This window comes from Aythya fuligula, chromosome 4, assembly GCF_009819795.1.
Source record: "Aythya fuligula isolate bAytFul2 chromosome 4, bAytFul2.pri, whole genome shotgun sequence".
Classification (NCBI taxonomy): Eukaryota; Metazoa; Chordata; class Aves; order Anseriformes; family Anatidae; genus Aythya; species Aythya fuligula.
The window spans coordinates 61483553-61503288 of NC_045562.1; the positions used below are offsets into that span (position 1 = coordinate 61483553).

The 19736-nt window shown below is 35.9% G+C and overlaps 1 protein-coding gene across 1 annotated transcript in view; it reads right to left on the reverse strand.

Annotated features, from left to right (window-relative positions):
- The window catches only part of CC2D2A (coiled-coil and C2 domain containing 2A), a 58896-nt gene that overhangs the window by 18382 nt on the left and 20778 nt on the right, over positions 1-19736 (reverse strand). Inside the window, exons 11-21 of the mRNA XM_032186927.1 lie at positions 19154-19294; positions 18603-18759; positions 15436-15671; positions 14370-14547; positions 12933-13089; positions 11752-11899; positions 8478-8616; positions 7617-7820; positions 5219-5311; positions 3170-3261; positions 1395-1562 (exon numbers count right to left, since the gene is read on the reverse strand). Of these exons, the coding sequence (XP_032042818.1) occupies positions 1395-1562; positions 3170-3261; positions 5219-5311; positions 7617-7820; positions 8478-8616; positions 11752-11899; positions 12933-13089; positions 14370-14547; positions 15436-15671; positions 18603-18759; positions 19154-19294 (1713 nt within the window). The remainder of the gene's footprint in view (positions 1-1394; positions 1563-3169; positions 3262-5218; positions 5312-7616; positions 7821-8477; positions 8617-11751; positions 11900-12932; positions 13090-14369; positions 14548-15435; positions 15672-18602; positions 18760-19153; positions 19295-19736) is intronic.

Genomic DNA, 19736 nt, shown 5'->3' on the forward strand with positions numbered 1-19736 from the left:
ACATCATACATTAACCACACAAAGTTCTCAAAACGCTTCTGGTATCTTTATATTATGACTTTAACCTAGGAAGGATAACTTCTCAGTCAAATAACAAGAAAAAACATGTGAGAGTGGGGTAGCAAGTGTATTGATCTTGTAAGCTTCATTGCAAAAGTGCTGTGTGCCTTGAGGTTCTTCCTTCTGAAGAATTTATAGACCCCATATTTTTATTTTATTTATTTTTTTAAAACTTCCCCTGGACAATCTATTGAGACACAGCCTTTTCAGTTTAAGGAGATGAATCCCCAAAGAATTCATGAACTGTGTAGACTTCATGGTATCTAGGCAAAGCCTCTCTGACAAAATTAAACCCACATGAAGTTTACACTGTCAGCAACTCATCAGTGAAATAAAATAAATGATAAATATGCTTATTTTTATAATGTTTCCAAATAACTTTTTCAGTACTAAGCAACGGTAGATATTATAAAAGGAAAACTATTCACAGAAAAAGCAGCTCAAAATAAGATATCAGATTATCCAAAATATTGGGAGGGTTTTCAGCTATTTTTGTTCTACTGACAGTAAATTCAAATTCTCATCTTTTCCTTCCTGTCAACATATTTCTTATATGAATTGCTTCTTTCTCCATTTGAGCTTATTTACAAAAATCCAATAGAACTTTTTCTTTTTCATTTAAACAATAACTAAAACAAGCAGAAGATCCTAGCAGGATGAAGATATCTCTGATTTAAATGTAATGTATATTCATTTTGGAAGAGCAAGAGCGATAATGCTGCTGCAATACACCACTTATGAAAGTGCACCAGACTGCTCAGGACACAGCATCATGCAGCACAGGCATTGCCTTAATACGCCTGAAGATCTCACCTTCAAAGTTAGTAAAAGCCAAATAAGGCTCACTCCATTCCCTTAAATGTCCAGTTCACAGAGTGCTTGAGAAGGCCAACAGGCAACGCTCAGGAGATACAGTAGGAATAACTGGAATTTTGTAATATATATGTATTTTTTTTTTATATTTAAGATATTATGAATTTAAATTGCCTTGAGTATAACTAGAAGGCTTGTTTAAGATGCAATTAATCCAATATTAACATTGTTATAATGTTGTCAAAGCTACAAGTTATCTTCCAGGCAGCTTTTTCCTCAAGCAGATGTGTAGTTAATAAAAAACTTTTTGAATTTAGCAGGTATTAATAAATGGTTATATTATTCTAAAAGCTTGAAAATAGCATTTTTTATTATTAAATAACAAGATAAATCTATACATGCTTTAAACATGAGGATCAAAACAACACATGACTGAATTTCAACATCAGTTGTTTCAGCTATCCTCAAAACAGTTGAAACTCCAATATGAATCTGGATTGAAAACAAGCATTTAAACATACCTCATCACTGGTTTTCTCACTGGAATATCAAAAGCTCTAATGACGTTCACCAACAGTTTTATGTCTCCATCTGATAAATTCTGTGCTGTGACCTTCTTCCTTTCTTTTCTTCTTGGCTTTAATGGTCGTTTTGGTTCTGCCAGTTTAAAGAGGCCAAGTCCCAGAATACTAATAATCAGAAAACAGACATTCAGTCATTTTTGCACAGAATCCAGAATTCCAGTGTCTCCATGACACACATGCTAGTTATGCACTAACAGAAAAAGGAAATACACACTGCTACTGTCATACAAACCTCTATGAAATGTCAAAATGTTATTACCATTTAGTACTATGCAATCCAGTTGTCTTATATTTCATAAATTCTAACTTCAATGTGCAAAATATTTTTATTTTCTTCCCTCCCTCCCCCCCAAAAAAAATACCTAAGATTTAAATAAGACAACTCAAGATAGATCTATAACTACAGTGCTATAAACAAAGGATCTAGTAGATGACAACCTCTCTATGAAATACGTAAGAGATTACACAGCTATGTACAATTACACAGCTAATTACACAGCTATGTACAATAAACAATAGGCTATTATTGTTTAATAATAGCCTATTATTAGAAAGAATTAGAAAGAAAGAATAAATATGCCACGACATACCCTGGACCCTCAGAACTTATAACCCAAGGCAAAGCAGAACCAAAGCAAAAAAAAACAAAACAGGAAAAGAATAAAAAAGATACATATTTTTGCATATTACTGATATTAACTGCAAAAATACCTTGGTGACAGAAGACATTCCAAAATCTACTTTAAAAACTGATAGCCAATAGCATTACTTCCTTATATATAAAAAACAAATAACCTCTTTAATTACTTTTAAGATAAATCTGAGTTACTGAAATCTCAGTAAGTAGATACCTTATTGGTGTTATTTTAAATTCACTAACTATATTAATTAGCAAATTGTATCCAATTTGAATCCGTATTCATGATAAACAAAAAGCAAACCAAGCATTTAATCTTAAACAATTTCAAAAGCTGATTATAGTCACAACTGGATTTTTCCCATTCTGAGATGTGAAAACAAACTGAAAACCAGGATGAACCCTGTTTAAGAGAGCAAGTCTCTGTATCTCCAGCAGATGGGACTGTTTAGATTTATACCATTGACTCAGAAAGTGTTAGCTGTACTTCAAGTGTGTCACACTTAGAATGAAGACAAGCAAATTTCTTTTAAAAGAAAGAAAAATATCTACCATTCACAACCTGTTTACTTACACAGATTTCCAGTGAGCAACACTAATTAAGAATCATCTATGTGGTGATGACTCAAATGTCAAAATCAAGAAGTACGAGATTTGGAACAAAAATTCAAAGAAGGTACATAAGGAATAAAACAAATAATAACTGTACAAAAAAAGAGAAAATATTTCCCAAATCAGCAACATTTCTGAAAGTAAACAGCATAGATATTTAGCAACAGCATACAGAAACAGATGAAATGTAAGGTAAACAGAATCATGAAAATATACCATGCTAAAACTTATTTACATGCTATCACGTTATTTCTAGCAAACTTAGCTGTTTTCCTCAAAAAAGTTTTTATATGCTTTGTGTATCAATGCTCTGTCTACACTGGCAGAGGGGTATATGGCGACAGGAAAACAATATATTACACTGAACATCTCCTTGGCTGCTCACATCAGTACAATTTGCAAAAAAGGATCAGAGACAAATTTACACAAATTAACTTTGAATCAATAAAGATAACTGCCTTACCCCAGGCTAGGAATCTCCTCTTCATTGACAAGATCAGAGAGAAGGAAATGGTGTTTTGCTATTAGGAAACGGTTTATTACCGATTCTCGAACCTGTGAATGTGGAGAAAGGGAGGGAGAAGAGACAAAATTACACTTCTAATCCCAAACCACTGCAAACACTTGCATTTTGTCTATTAAACACAAACAAAAATTTCAAATATAGATTCTTCATTTTATCCCTCTTTTATATGTCATATCAATGTTCTTTCCACCAGATATTTATTTGGAACATAATATAAATTTATGTTATGAATACAATGATTTTCTAGAAACATATAAGCTAGCCAGATGTAAACATATGAAAACATACATCACAAGAACAGAAAATCAAGTCTTATCTAATTACAGCCCACCATCAGAAACAATCACTACAATAAATGACCCTGACAGATATTTCTTTTGGGCATCTAAATGAAGTTACAGAAAGGACTGTACAGAAATGTATATAGTATTAACTACAGGGACTAAAGGCAACGCTTTGGACTGCAGGACAATCAGCAAGGCCTGTGTTACTAATACCATGATTTAAAACAAATATTTAAAAATCCTTGGTTTCTTTCATTTCTATGTTGAGGTCACAAACTGATGAAAGACTTCCCTCTTCTCTCAACAGCTATATAAAAGTATAGAAGCAGACTGACTGAGAGCATTGTCTTTTTTTTTTTAATATTTCTTTTTTGTCTACTACTCAGGCTAGTGATGCCTTTATATGTGCTGTTCTATTACAAGATCAGCTGCAGAAGAGCAATAACAAAGTTTTATACCATACATCTCCTTTCATTATTTGTAAAAGTTTTCATTTAAGTTATGAAATCTTTCACTGTGCTGAGGTGCTCATCATATAAAGATGACATTTCAGAGTGAAATGAATTGCAGCCCTGATGTGAGCAATCTAATTTTCAAGCACATCTGACAATTTATAGAAGTGTAAAATACCCAAGTGTTATTTTAAAAAAGACTACTTTTATTTCCTGTACAAGAGTGACAAGCAGTTAAATACCATAAGGTATTTAACTCTGTACTACAATTCAGCGCACTGCATAAACTGTATGTTTGCATATGCACATGAATATTATGCAAAGCATATAGGGCCGACACAGATGTGATAGATCTGTTCAAAATAGTTTTTGATATTATCATACTGAATCTGGGTTTTGGTACTTACCAAGACTTGCCTGGAGGATTCAAATATTCTCCATTGTCTTTAATTCTTTTACAAAACATTACTGCTAGCAAGCAAGTTGTTTTGTCCTACATCATATCAACCTAATAATCATCCCAGATGTTTTGCTGGCTGGCTGGGATTTTATCTACCTTTGATATTTCCAGTACTAGTAATAAACTGGCAGACATGTGTCTCATTTGTTACTTGCCAAAATACTCCAAAATTGCTAACTTTTATTCCATATTCAACCAATGTGTGTGTCACATACACACACCAAGGATTAAAGAGAATGACACACTAACATTAACAAATAAATAAATAAATCAAGGTAAGGGAATATTACTCTAATGCAACAATGAAGGTAATGTCATATGCCTGCTACCTTTGGCTGCAGGACAAGACTTTTTGTGTATCACATTAAATGATTTTTAACAGTGGTTAGGAACACTTTCATGGAGATAAATTCTTAGTAACACAACTTACAAGAAGGAAAATGGGGAGAAGGAAATCAATGAATACTTGGGACACAACAGTACAGATCTCTGGGACACTGGACCAGAAAAGGATTTATAGTACTCCTCGAAAAATCTGTTTTTGTGGTCATTTTCTATAATGCATCTTTTTGAGGAAATACATCTTTTCAATTAACATTTTATCAGTCATTTACAAACCTCTACTTGTTTTATTAGACCTGTTTCAGGCCTAACTTGGAATTATAAAAACATCTGTAGGTCAAGTTTAGTGCTGAATCATTTTTTAGTATGCCTGGAAACCAAGCATCCAAGTGCAGCAGCAACAAACGGCTTAGAGAAATATGATGGATCCGCATATTTTGCCACTTACCTTTTGTAGATAGTTGGCAACAACTGCTCTGCGTGCATCTAGGTAATGTTTGCTGTCAATCACATTCCTCTCATGTAGTCTTTTCTCATAGTCCTAAAATATTTACTAGAGTTTGTGATTTGATATATAGCCAATGCTTTACTACATACAAGAAAAATGGTAAATATTTCATTAATATTAATGTATGGATCAAAGTAAACCAAAACAGATGTCAGAAGTTCATAAAACTATTTTTAATGCTAATGTACACAGCAACAGCACTGCACAACTTCCCTGAATAGAGAAAAGAATTCCATTAAGTTCAGGTTCATGTGGTTTAAATTACTACGAATAACTTTATTTCCCTCTCTTCTTTTTAAAGCAGGACTCTGACCTGCTGTTGTAAACTGAAATTCCATTTCTACTGGAATTGGTTTGTATTGCTGCAGCTGCAATAGGATGAATCCTTTATAAAAAGGAGTGATATGTTATTCATGGAAGACGACCTGATATTTGAACTGCATTTTAAAACATAACTAGTTTTCTTAGTGTCTAACACCAGATGAGCCTATCCTTACTTGTAGGTAATTTTGTGAGAAACTATTACTGAGCTATTTTGAATTTGCATTCAAGAAATAAAGTAATTTAATAGTATAATAAAGTCACTAGTTGCACAGTGAGAAAGTGGATGCACTGTTTAAGCATCCAGAGTGTGGAGATTTTGCTTTGCCTGATATTTGATTAAAAAAAAAAAAAAAAAAAAAAAAAGCCTGTAACCCAACTGATGGGCTGAAATGAATACCAGTTGCCCTGTAGACGTTCTGGGAGTTCTTTGCTGGAGTTCTTGGTCCAGTATTTCAGTGTCTTTCTTGCACTGGACAAGAGGTTCAACTTAGTCTGGTGAGGAAAAGATTAATGGGCAATCCATTATCTGCCCACACCTAGCTGAGGGACAGTTACAGAAAAGATAGAGCCAAACTCTTTGTAGTGCCAGACAATATCACAAGGGAGAACAGCCATTAAGAACAACTTGGAAGGTTTGGGTTGGACATGAAAAAACAAACCAACCAAGAAAATAAATCAATCACTGGAAAGGCAGTGCAGGACTGGAACAGGTTATCCAGAATGGGTGTGTAATCTCCTACTTTTCAAGACTTGGCCAGACAAACAACATAGCTGGCCTCACCTAGTTCTGACAACAGCCCCATCACTTCAGTGGAAAGCAGGATCTCAGGAAAGCAGGAATACATTTCACCTCCAGACAATGTTTTCTGAACAATATTTCCACAATTCTATGAGTTTTCTGATTTCTTTGCCAAATAGCTAGTAAACCAACTATGAAAAATACCACTTTTAAACTTAGTTTTGAAGACCATGTCTTGTAACATGAACTTGGAACAAGCAATTGTGGGTTTATCCAAGTTACCCTTAATGGAGGGAGGAAAAGAAAAGAAAAAAAAAAAGAAAAAAAAACAAACAAACAGAAAAAACATTTCTTAAACTGTGTTTTTTTGGCTGATAACATGAAATGAACAAAGTTAGTCCATAAAATCAACTGGATCAAAAGCATATATTTAAAGCTCTGGTACATCTTTGATAGCAGATAAAAAAACTAATCTAATATTTGAAAAGGATAAATGTTTACTATGAAGAGCCAGATCTGAGTTAATAAGTATCTTTTAAAAAGATATAACCCAAAAGGAATGGAAGGAAGGAATTGCTCAAAGAAATTTATACAAGGCATAAAGCAGCAGTTGCCAAAATCTGACATGATTCTGATCCTGAGAAGGCAATGAACACACTGAAATGCTCCTTAAATACACAAACTGCTAAAGAACAAAAGAATGTGTGACTTAACAGTAAGAGTGGAATTGAATATAACTAAAGTATGAACCAAATAACAAATGCACACATTGCATTTTGGTAGGGTAATTAACAGACAAGGACTGGGTAAGCTAACTGCAATATTGTACAGAAACAGAAATAACATAGGCTGTAGTAAAACACTAAAAGGTTTTAATACTCATTAGTGTCATTCCTCCTACCACTCATCACAGAAAAGGTTCAAAAGTTAATAAGCCTAAGCCTTTGCATTACCCTCTGTATTTTAAATCACCTATAAAAAAAATCTCTTAGAAAATTCACATCTACAGCAGCTGTTGTGTTGTATTTTTCCACTTCCATGGCATAGCTGCATAACTGTTTCCTTGCGGGGAAGCTACCTTAATTATACTAAAATAACATCAGAAAAGACTGATGGAAAAATTCTATTTTTTTTTTTTTAAATGTCAGTAAACCTGTACGTTCTTGATGAGACTAACTGACTTTACTGCAAGTCAAATATTATCAGCACAACTAGAAAAGAAATATGATGTTTTACTAGAGCATGCACTCCAAATAATTTCAGATAACAATCTACCTGGAATAGTTTCTCACTGATTTCTCGTTCATGCAAAGGGACTTGCTTGTAGTTTCGGAACTCTGCCACCTCCTCGTTTCTGAGCTGCAAGAGTCGGAATCTCTTTGATCTATTAAATTCTTCATCAGAAACAAAATTAAATTCTTGCTGCAACTGTTCCAATCTGAAGAAATCAGGAACATGTGCCTCGCCACTAGTGGCAACCTAAATTAGATAAAAATTATTAAACTTTTCATACCAAGGAAGAGAAGTCTACAAAGTAACTTTTGTTAAGTCTTAACGGCACATTGCAAGAATGTTCATTTTAGTTCATTTTAAGCAGAAGCAGTTAAAATGGATCAAATTATGATTGAAACATTAAATGTTTTAAAGCAGATTCATGTTGAGCAAAGCGCATGAGAACACTGAATTTTACTGTATTCTTAAGTGTATTCTATCTCCCCTAAACATAAACAAAACATTGAAGAGCAGAAAAATGTGATTCTTTTATGTAACTTCAACTATCTGAATAGCATCTCAATTTGATGTCTAGAAAAGTCCCAACAACAAACTACTTTGTGCAGACATCACTAATGAGCATCTTCCTATTTAATACCATAGGAGTACACTGGGAATAAGCCTGAATTTTAAGGAAAAAAAGAAGTTCAAACTTGTGATTTTTTAATACGTAATTTAATCAGTTTGCATATTCCCTAATACCTTTTTTTTTTTTTTTTTTTTTTTTTACCACTAGAATACTACTGAACTAATGGATTAATAAATCTTACTTTTTAGTAGACATTTACTTCTTAACATTCACCCAAGCATATCCGTGATAAAACACAGCTCCATTAGCCCTACAGCTCTGAAAATAACACTTACCATAATCATCTGCATCAGAGCTGCATTGTTTGGGTCATTTGGATCAAGTTTTGTTTCTGCTGCCCACTTGGCTAGTTTCTTCATGTCATTTAAGCCTGATGTGCCAATGGATGCAATAGCATCAATATTTTTTAAAGCACTAAAGAGACAATAGAAATAACTGATAGCAGATGGTTCTACCAAAAAGAGATTTGTTGTAGCAACATAAAAGAAATTCAAACAATTTTGGAAAAAAAAAATAAATAAATAAAACCAAAAAAATCTGTAGCATGGAAAGTAAATTCCACTACACAATTCTCAGTACAAACCTTTTGTTGCAGGAAATATTGCCATCTGCCCCCTCTCTGCTCTTTTCCACCCTTATGCCATTTTTGCCCTCAAAATGAAGCCATTCTTTCTGTCAGCGCACTGCAAAACTGTGGGCTGAACTGAAGTTAATTTAAAAACCAAACCAAACCAAACCACTCTCTTCAAACAGCTGTTATATGGAAGAAGTTAACCTCTCTAAAACCTGCCTGACTTCTGTGATTCTTCTTACAACACATGCATCTCTCCAAATTGCAATTATGTAACAAAGGAATGATGAATTGCAAAGGAAAGCTGGGGGAAATACAAAGGAACTGCTGAAAGCAAACTCTTATGCAAGCTTTCTCATTACAGAAAACATGCAGTTACAGACTTCTCTGAAACACTGAATTTGACCATGTTCCTACAAAGAGAAAACAAGGTTTTGCACGCCTTCCATGAATTAAGTGCTTATTGATTCGAACGTTTATCATACACCTACTCTATATCCCATGTTTCTGATTATTAAAAGTATGATTTTTACGTTAAATTGCCTCACAGAAAGCAAATTATAGTTTTAACAATACATACTGGAAGGAATTTCCCAGATCCTTACTTGAGCTATGTCTTAAGTCCTGTCTTCAGTCTGTCTCCTGGGTACTGTTTCTGGATGGACTCTGGACCTGACTCATCCTCTCACCCTGTCTGGAACTGCTGCCAGTGCCCTGCTGTGCCTGTTATGTTTGGATCCTGTAGGACTGCGTGCTGGTTGGCACTGAGTGAACTGTGCTGGTTCACTCTTGGCTTCTTCTGTCTTCCATAGCAGCCCTGAAACCCTGGGAGGCCCAGCTCCTAGTCCCATTCCTTATCCTTTGGATGCTCTCACTTATTTGTATTCACAGCAGTCAAATTATGGTAGGTGGTCAGGAGGACATTTGTGCAATGATTTGCTGGCCTGAATATGCAATTTCATTACCCATGTACCACAGACTGTGGATGGTGCCCCTTCTCTCCTTAGGGGTCTGTTCTCTACTTAGAATCTGAGTATTTTCAAGAAAGCTTTAAGAACTCCTGGATATTTCTCAAGCTTGATTAGAACCAGGCAACATATCCAGCAGTTACTGGAGCAGCAGTGTCCTGGTTTCAGTTAGAACAGAATTAATTTTCTTCCTAGTAGCTGGTGGAATGCTGTGTTTTGGCTTAGGATGAGAAGAGTGCTGATAACACCCCGATGTTTTAATTGTTGCAGAGCAGTGCTTATACCAAGCCAAGGACACCTCAGACTTTCGCTCTGTCCTGCCAACAGGCAGGCTGGGGGTGCAGTAAGAGCTGGGAGGGGACAGACCCAGGACAGGTGACCCGAACTAGCCAAAGGGGTATTCCATACCATCTGACGTCATGCTAAACAATATATAGGGGTGGCTAGCCGGGGGGAGGCGGCCGGACTGCTCGGGGTTAAGCTGGGCATCGGTCAGCGGGTGGTGAGCAATTGCATTGTGCATCACTTGTTTGTACATATTACTATTAGTAGTACTATTATCATCATTGTATTATTATTATTATTATTATTATTATTATTATTATTATTTTCCTGTCTTATTAAACTGTCCTTATCTCAACTCACGGGCTTCAATTTCCATTTCTCTCCCCCGTCCCAGAGAGGGAGAGGGGAGGGTGAGCGAACGGCTGCGTGGTGTTTAGCTGCCAGCCGGGTTAAACCACGACAAGCAGATAAAGCAGTGATATCAAGGCTGTATCTTTAGGCAGTCTTGAACAAACACATATGGAATCACAGTTATGCTGAAAAGCTCATGGGAAAAGACTAACTTTAGGCACAAAAATCATGTCTCGGGCTTTCACAATAGACAACGGAAAGTCACAGATGGTTGTTCATCTCTGGAGGGAGATTCAAAGAAGAGTTTTACATTGGACACCCTTTTGGAATTCCCCATTTTTCCATTTGATACAGCGAGAGACTACTGTAAGATTAGTCTCCTGAGTCTGAAGTTAACCTTTGGGATTTGCATCCTTATGTTTTTATCTGATGCTATTCTAGTCTCATTGAAGTCAGCAAGTTACTCCTATGCTGATCAGCAAATTACTCTAACGGCTGCAGCTGGAGACAAAAATACTAAAAGGGTGATGTGGGTGCCAATATATAGTCTCTAAATAAATAAAAATCCAATGAATCCAATCAGTTGGAAGAAGTACTGGCTCTATTTAGTAAGTATGGGGAAACTCTTAAGACTTTACAGTGAAATTACCTGAGGTCATTACAAAAGCAGACTTTGACTTTACTGGAATTATACAAAAGTGACAAATGGACAAATGATCTACAATGTCCAACATGCAGTCACAGGACAAATTAGATCTTTTTTTAATGGAATGATAATGGAATGGAATTTCTTTGGCTCAACAGGCTTCTGATGGAAAAATAATCATTGAAGAATATTATCTCGGAATGATGTCACATATCTTTTTTACTTCTCAATTCACAAACAGGATTAAGCTCCCATACACGCTTCTAATGTTTTCATACTGTAATTTTTGTCATTAGTTACAGAAAATGTAACAAAAAAGCATATGTCCCAGTAGCACTTCCCATATGCACTTTGGATAAGAAAAAGCTGAAGCTTCTGTTCTTAGCAAAACAATTACAGAAAAGTTCCTTGCCAATATAAAGCAAAATCTGGACCGTACCTACGTCTTCTATTGGAGTACCATAAAAATGAGTTAATCAGCTTGAGCTCTGTTTAACTTCAATATTGTTTATAAATAATAAATAATGTACTGAAAGATTTTCATTAGAAATTCTAAGTTTATGAAAAGTGCATACTCTAAGATACCTGCAGAGGGTTAAAATGCAAAATAAAGTATCTAAACTTAAGGAAAAACAGTACAGTAATTCTTGATTATGAAAGTCATCTACTCTTTTAAATACTGGTATAATCACTTTCCCAGGAATCACTGAGAATTCGTATCATATTACCTTGGAATGCCTGTGGTTTGCTGAGATACTGGAGGAATTAGGGGGATTCCTTTTTCTCCAACTGCCCAGGAGACACTGTTGGATACTTTCCCAGAGGTCATTAAAGTCATTTGGTTGCTACCATCAACTTCAAAGGAAAAGGACACATCTATCAGGGGGAAAAAAACAAATTAGTATATTTTTCCATTCAAGCAGTGTCCAAACCACTTTAAAAATGCTTCCCAAAAGTAAGTAGTCAAATTACCCCTTTAATATAAATGGACAGGTTACACAAAACAAGCTGACTCTGCTGCATGCTGCAGGGAAGGACTTTGCTCTACAACAGAAGTGAAAGATTTTATTCCAACTAAAAAAAGCTTTCCATTTGGGACAAATAAGAAAGGCTACATCTTAAAGGCTATGCCAAGACTTTTTTTTCCCTTCACAGGAGCATACTATTTAACATTTCCAGTAATTTTCAGATTCTGCATATTGCTAATGAGACAGAAAAACAGAGTCAGAATTATGCATGATTGAAAAGTCGGTCTTAAAGCTGTGATACACAACTGGATATACAGTCATCATGGTCAATGACATTTACACACGAAATGTGTTGTAATGATTTTTGTTCCACATTATCTTCCTCATCAACTTTTTATCTGTTCTGCTCTATCTGTATTTTACATACTGAAAACTCATGCAAATCAGTTATCTCATAATGCAATTCAAATATTATATAGACTTAAAATATAGACTGTATGCTACAATATATTATTCTTGTTCTCCTTTCCCTATCTCTCTCTCATTTTATTTTTCTGTTTGTAAGTCCCAGGGATAACATTTTTGACAGAATTTCATCAAAACAAAGACGAGGACAAAAAATTAGTCTGCATATGCATTTATACAGCCAGTTCTTCAGTGGTTTGAAATGTTAAAATCACTGGAACTATACTGATTAATACCATCTGCTTACTCTGCACTATAAGAGCCCTGATAAAGTACAAAACAAAAGAAAAAAAAAACAACAAAAAACGAAACTCATGACTTCTATAGTTAGTAGAGCTCCAGTAACACTATAAGCCCACTAGTAAATATACTCATTGCTGTTAATTGAATTTACTCTGAAACTTATGCCAGCCTGTTACTTCTACATGGTTTCAGCAAAATAAAAAGCATTGAAGCATTGAATTTAGAGTCCTTACCACTCCCAACTCCTTCGTGGTCCAGTACCACACGCTGATTGCTGCTGAACTCTATTTCTTCCATAGGAGCGCTGCCTGTCAGAACTGTAGTCTCAGGTACAGGTATGAACACTTCAGCCAACAAGGTGGTACTGCTCATACCCGTTGTTTCATAGATCTAGACAAATCCATGGTAACAGACAGTTAAAAAAAATTAGTTCTTCACAATGTATTGATAAGAAGTTGAAAGCATATTGTAGGGTATTTGGACTAATGGTTTTAAGATGACTTAAGAAATAATTAATTTAAAGCAATTATATTGATTTCCTTTTTAAAATATCTAATTAGCAGACATTTCACCTACTAGCAGATCAGTCTGAGTTCTTAAAAGTAAATCCCCCTCACCCTTCTAATACAGCTATATTAGAATAGTATGACAAACTTCAGGCTTTAAAGAGTACAACATGCAGCTGCTTGTCACAGTGACTGGTGTCGGTGAAGATGCTGGAGGGATTCTGGCTCACTAATTCCCCCTTACCATGAAAGACTGCAAGGCACAGTCCCAGTTCTGGCAGTACAGCCTGCTGCTTTCCTCGTGCCCAGCTAGTTTCAGGCACAAAGTGATTTAAGCAACTTCTCCTCTTAGTCCCTGTTCAAGTGTTTATAATGAAAGCAGATGGTATTTCTTGTGACTTTCAGTTATGTGTTTTGTAAGTGGAGCAGGTTGAGGGGCGTACACCCTCCTCTGAGCTATCTGTGTCATCTAACAGGAAAAGTCAGCTAACAGGAGAAGCAGGATCATGACCATGTTTTCCTCCTAAAAATTTATCTTATTAGCTCTATAAATTTGTCACTCATTCATTAATTCAGATTTTTTTTTTTTTAATTACTTTTTTTTTCTCCCTTTTGGGCTTACTGCACTTGATTTGATCAACAGTGCAACAATGGAAATTACTAGCACTAAATTTCTTTCCTCTCTCTCCCAACAAACATTATGATGCTATTACTCTGTGGACAAGAACGTTTTAAGAAGAGTATTCTGGCAAGTTTATCTGCAATATAAATCAGTTATTCTAAAATTAAGAGGCTGCCCTACTAAAAAAATTAATCACATCTCAATTAAATAGTCACCCCCATGCAGCTTGTAGTTGTGTTATAGGCTTGTTATAGGCATGTATATTATTTGTAAAATGTGCATATATTAGAACTTTAAGAATAAATGAAAGCAGTATCAGTAAGATAAAATAAAATCTTAGCACAAGTACCAGAGATGTAGCAGCAATGTTGAAAGTTTGCAAACAGAGAAGCAAGGAAGGGGTATAAGATAGTTTGTACAGGGTCCTTCACAGGTTTTTCAGTCTTTACAACGCCAATGTAAAGCAAAATATAAGCATTCTGGGAGGAACCACATTTCACATTATCTTTTTTTTAAAAAAACTATGATAAATCATTATTTACCTGTAACTTCAAACTCTCTGGCCAACTGAATATTTGTAAATTGAAAATCTGTCCAAAGTGCACTCTGAAATCTGAGCTTATTGGTCGGGTAACGGTCCTTGATACTTCCTTGGAGTTAAAAAGGACTTTTATAAATACCGAGCGTTTCTTCACGTCTTCCCGTCGCAAAACCTCTGCCCTGCAAATATGTTAAACAAGTGGTCATATCAGTTTTAATAACATTTGTAATTTTTGGTTATTTTTAATAAGAATCTGATTCCGCAATAGGAAACAAAGGTCAAACAACAAAAGATATTATTCTAAAAATGTCACTATATAGGAGTGACTTAAGAACTATTATTTAGCAGCTATTTTTATCTTCTCATGAATATAAAATTATTTAAAAACAGGTCAACATGTCCACCTCCATATGAAAGGAACTATTTAGGGAAACAAAATTTCTTCCTATTCCCTTCCACCAAGATACAGGAAATGATACACTGAGTTAAGATTCTTAAGATTTCAGTCATTGGGAATAGAACAGTCAAGCACTATCCTTTGATGAGGCTATTGGCTAAGTAAAGATGAAAGGGAGTTTCTGAATGACTCAAACTTGCTAGATGTACATTAAATTGTGTGTGTAAGTGTGGGAAGTAACACAAAAGAGTATTGACTTTATCCACAGCGAAATCTCCAGTTAACTATGATTTCTTTATTTTCCCTTTCTTTGTTGACTATACCACTTGGTGCAAAGAACTAGCTAGCGAGAGCAGTACCACCAGAAGTGGCCCAGATTTCACCCTAAAAACAGTTTCTTTACATATACTGCTGTCCTATGAATATGCTCAAGATGGTCTATAGTGAATATGTAGTTATGCATTCCCCAAGCCCAGTACATACAAGGTTACATGTGACTTGAAAAAGAATTAAGTTATGTCAGCTTCAGAAGCAGAAGTTTAACATTCTATTACTAAGAATGATGAGTGCACACTTTTGAAGTTGTGCAGGTAAGAATCAAATCATAAATAACAGCAGAAGATCACAACAGAAGTGTGTTACAACAAAACAATTACTACATTTATCTTACCGAGGACACAGCTCACTTGGAGTTACGCTGCCTGACAGGACTAGTTCAGGAATTAAAGCAGGCTCTCCAGGTTTCCTTCTGAGGTTGTCAGCTTTTTCTCTAACCTGCTGCTCTATTTCCAGGTTATTGACCATTTTAGGTGGGATAGGCTTTACAGGTTCCTCGCCAAGATCACAATCTTCTACCGAATCTTCTTCTTCTTGAAGGTCTTTTTTCTTCTTTTTCTTTCTGGACTTCTGTATATAAAAATAACAATGCACTATTTCAATCAGTACAGCTTTTTTCCCTTGTTCACTTACAAGTGATAAATGGGTATGGGTAATGACTGTACAATTTTAAAAATCAACATTGAAAGAGTAGATTTTTTCTCATTTTATAGGACTACTTGAGATTGAGAATTTAGCAATGCATTCCATTGATAGGCTTCAAGAATATGATGTGCTTCAAACAAAACATTTATTTAACCTTCCTAACCAACTTACAAAGCAACTGTTTATTGAACATTTTGGCTAGCAGCTGATTCCTCATTCAGAGTTACCACGTGCATTCTCTTAGGACTGATGGAAGATTACTCAACCAGTAGCTACAGTTTTTCAAGATGTATTGTCTGCATGCATGGACAAAGTGAATCCACATGTGCTACAAACTTTTTAGCTTAGCAGTGTTTTTATCAGGACCAGAATGATCCCATCCCTTCCTTTATGCCAAACACAAAAATAAACAAACAACATACAACATGGTTTTCAGTAGTTTCAGTAGACAACTGCAAACAAGTTCCTCCTTCTGCAGACTTACAGATTACTTGAGTGTATTTTGTATTTTAATTCTTACAGATTACTTGGGTGTAGATCTTACTTGGAAGCACCAACCATTCATGAACCACGACATCATTAGCAAAACAGAAGATGAGGAAAGCATACTTTATTCTAACAGAATTACTTAGCCAAACAACTTGATAACATATTTTTATTAAGAAACATATTTTCTTGGCTTAACTTTGTTAACTTTTTTGATTGTCTAATTCTTTTAAAATTTATCTACTCTCCTATACCTCTACCGTCTTCCATATATTGATGTACTCTCTGCTAGTGAGACACCAATACAGGTGATTAACCGACAAAGAACTTTGAGTAAAATAAAGGAAAGTACTTCTGGGCATGAAATGAAGGTCTGTGCATGATATTTCACTCTAAAAGGGAATAGCCACAGTAACCTCAACTACTTTGTGATTACCACAGCAGAAAGATGCTTTGAGCACCTTTGGATGGAACATGGAACATGCTTTTGGAGCACCATGGTATTTGTGAAGGCATAATAGTTAGAGGTAGATCAACAGTTCCCATATGGACCAATGCCCCAAACTACCTACCTTCACTTTAAGCCTTACGTTTATTCATCTTAGCATACAAATGAATTGGCATGATACTCATGAGTCACATGCCTACCTACGTTCTGTTAACAGGAACTTCCAATACCTGCAGATCAACTTCCCCTCAAACATCATGTCTTCCACAGTTGCTGCATGTGCATGAAACACTTTCTATAAAATCACAGAATCACAGAATTTTCTAGGTTGGAAGAGACCTCAAGGTCATCGAGTCCAACCTCCAACCTAACGCTAACAGCCCTCCACTAAACCATATCCCTAAGCTCTACATCTAAACGTCTTTTGAAGACTTCCAAGGATGGTGACTCCACCACTTCCCTGGGCAGCCTGTTCCAATGCCTCACAACCCTTTCAGTGAAGAAGTTCTTCCTAACATCTAGCCTAAAACTCCCCTGGCTCAACTTAAACCCATTCCCCCTCGTCCTGTCACCAGGCACGTGGGAGAACAGGCCAACCCCCACCTCGCTACAGCCTCCCTTGAGGTACCTAAAAAGAGCGATAAGGTCGCCCCTGAGCCTCCTCTTCTCCAGGCTGAACAAGCCCAGCTCCCTCAGACGCTCCTCGTAGGACTTGTTCTCCAGGCCCCTCACCAGCTTCGTCGCCCTTCTCTGCACCCGCTCAAGCACCTCGATGTCCTTCTTGTAGTGAGGGGCCCAAAACTGAACACAGTACTCGAGGTGCGGCCTCACCAGAGCTGAGTACAGGGGGACGATCACCTCCCTAGCCCTGCTGGTCACGCTGTTCCTAATACAAGCCAGGATGCCGTTGGCCTTCTTGGCCACCTGAGCACACTGCTGGCTCATATTCAGCCGACTGTCCACCATCACTCCCAGGTCCTTCTCTGCCTGGCAGCTTTCCAACCATTCCTCTCCCAGCCTGTAGCTCTGCTTGGGGTTATTGCGCCCCAGGTGTATCAGCAAGTATCAGCAGATGCACTAGATTCTTGAAAACTGTATTTTAAGATTTTCTTTGAACTTTATTTTGCTATGATACCTAAAATGACTAATGTTTAAACAGTGCAGTGATTACATTCAAGTAACCATTATCCTGAGGCATGCAGGATGAAGCAACTCTCCGATGATTTTGCTGGCACTGCCACAGGCTATTTCAAAGGTCACAGAATCACAGAATTTCTAGGTTGGAAGAGACCTCAAGATCATCGAGTCCAACCTCTGACCTAACACTAACAAGTCCTCCACTAAAACATATCACTAAGCTAGGTCATCCTGCTGAATTCCATATCACTAAGGTCATCACTAAGGTCATATTCCATATCACTAAGGTCATCCTGCTGAAGTGTATTATTCTAGCTCCTGTTTGTCAATATCTTCTTGAAGCACAACTGGGACCTTAATGGCAGTCCAGATTATTAGTAATAAAGCCTTTCAGAGGTTAAAGGTTCATACATTAACTGTGTTTTTCCGTTTTGGGACATTTCTGAACATAAATTTACAGGAGACATCAACTGCTTGTTCGTCAGAAACAGTCCATAACTATTTAGCTTTACCACTCACACAAACACAAAAGTTAAACTTAACAAAAAAAAAGGGAACTGAAGAAAATAAATAGCAGAAAGATAACTGCTCCATAAAAAGAAAACCAACAGATTTGTTAATTAATAATTAATTTACTAACACATTCTAAGTAGACAGAATATATCCAAGTACATTACAAAATTTATTCATGCCTACCCTGAAATTGATTATTCTGTACTACAAGGACAAACTTTGAATATACGTAGTAATAATGTACTTTTTGTGAAACAATGATTCAAACAAACCTGTGCCTTCCTCCAGGATTTCCACTTTTGTAGCTCAGTTCTGTACTCCTCCATTTTCTTATCATATTCTTCCATATATTCTTCTATTAATTCACTTATCTCAGCCTGGATTTCTGCTTCATATGCTTTTTCATCTGACCTCTGATCAACTTCTTCCCTTCAAAACAATTGTATAAATGTGTTGTATTAATATGTTAGAATTAAGTTTATAAAATATAGCATACGTCCACTTTTCTATTAATTTATAGCAAAATTAGCATTTGCTATAGCAAAAGCACATCCTTTTGAAAAATATTAACATAGTTGACAGCAGATAGCTACCATCCAAAATTAATATTATTACTTTTTATTTACTCATTAGACTTCAGAAATTTCCTTCTGCTACAGTAATTATTTATTCTATCTTTCCTTCCTCCTCATAGTCTGGCAGACTCAACTAGTGCCAGACATTACTCAAATCCTTACGTTTGCACCCTTCATATCCCAAATTGACTAATCTCATTAAAGCTCCCCTACTGGCAAATGAAGTACAAAGAGTTATCAAAACATACTTTCTCAAATAAAGCTTCATGGGTGTGTTGGTAAACTTCTGAAAGTCACGGAGGGATTTCATTTGTTTCCAAACTTTTATAATAGTTTTAAGCAACATTCTGTCTTTCTCTTGTTCAGCATCACGAAGTCTTCTGGTTTGCCTAGAAATATATATATGTATGTACAAAGTCAGAGTTATATAACTCTGTGGAACAATACAGTGAAAAGTTGGGATACCAAAAGCCAGTGATGTGGTTTTCAATTTGATTGACGGCTGCAGTGGTTTAAATCCAAGGCACATAAAACCCAGATGAACTTGAAGATGACAGGATTTGGTCTCCTTCACTATCTGTATTCTAGTCTCTTGAATTTCAGACAATCTGACTTGAATTACGGTTCATTCTCTAGAGATCTAAGTCTTCTGAAATGCTTATTACAGCTGTACATCATTAAAACATTTTAAAGTCAATGCATGTAAACAACAGCCCAGGAAACCGACACGGCTGCTATGAAGTCTATGAAGTAATGGTTATTACAATCATACATTACAAAATATGTTTTAAACCTAACATGCTTTTAGCTCCACTAAACAAAACTTGTGAA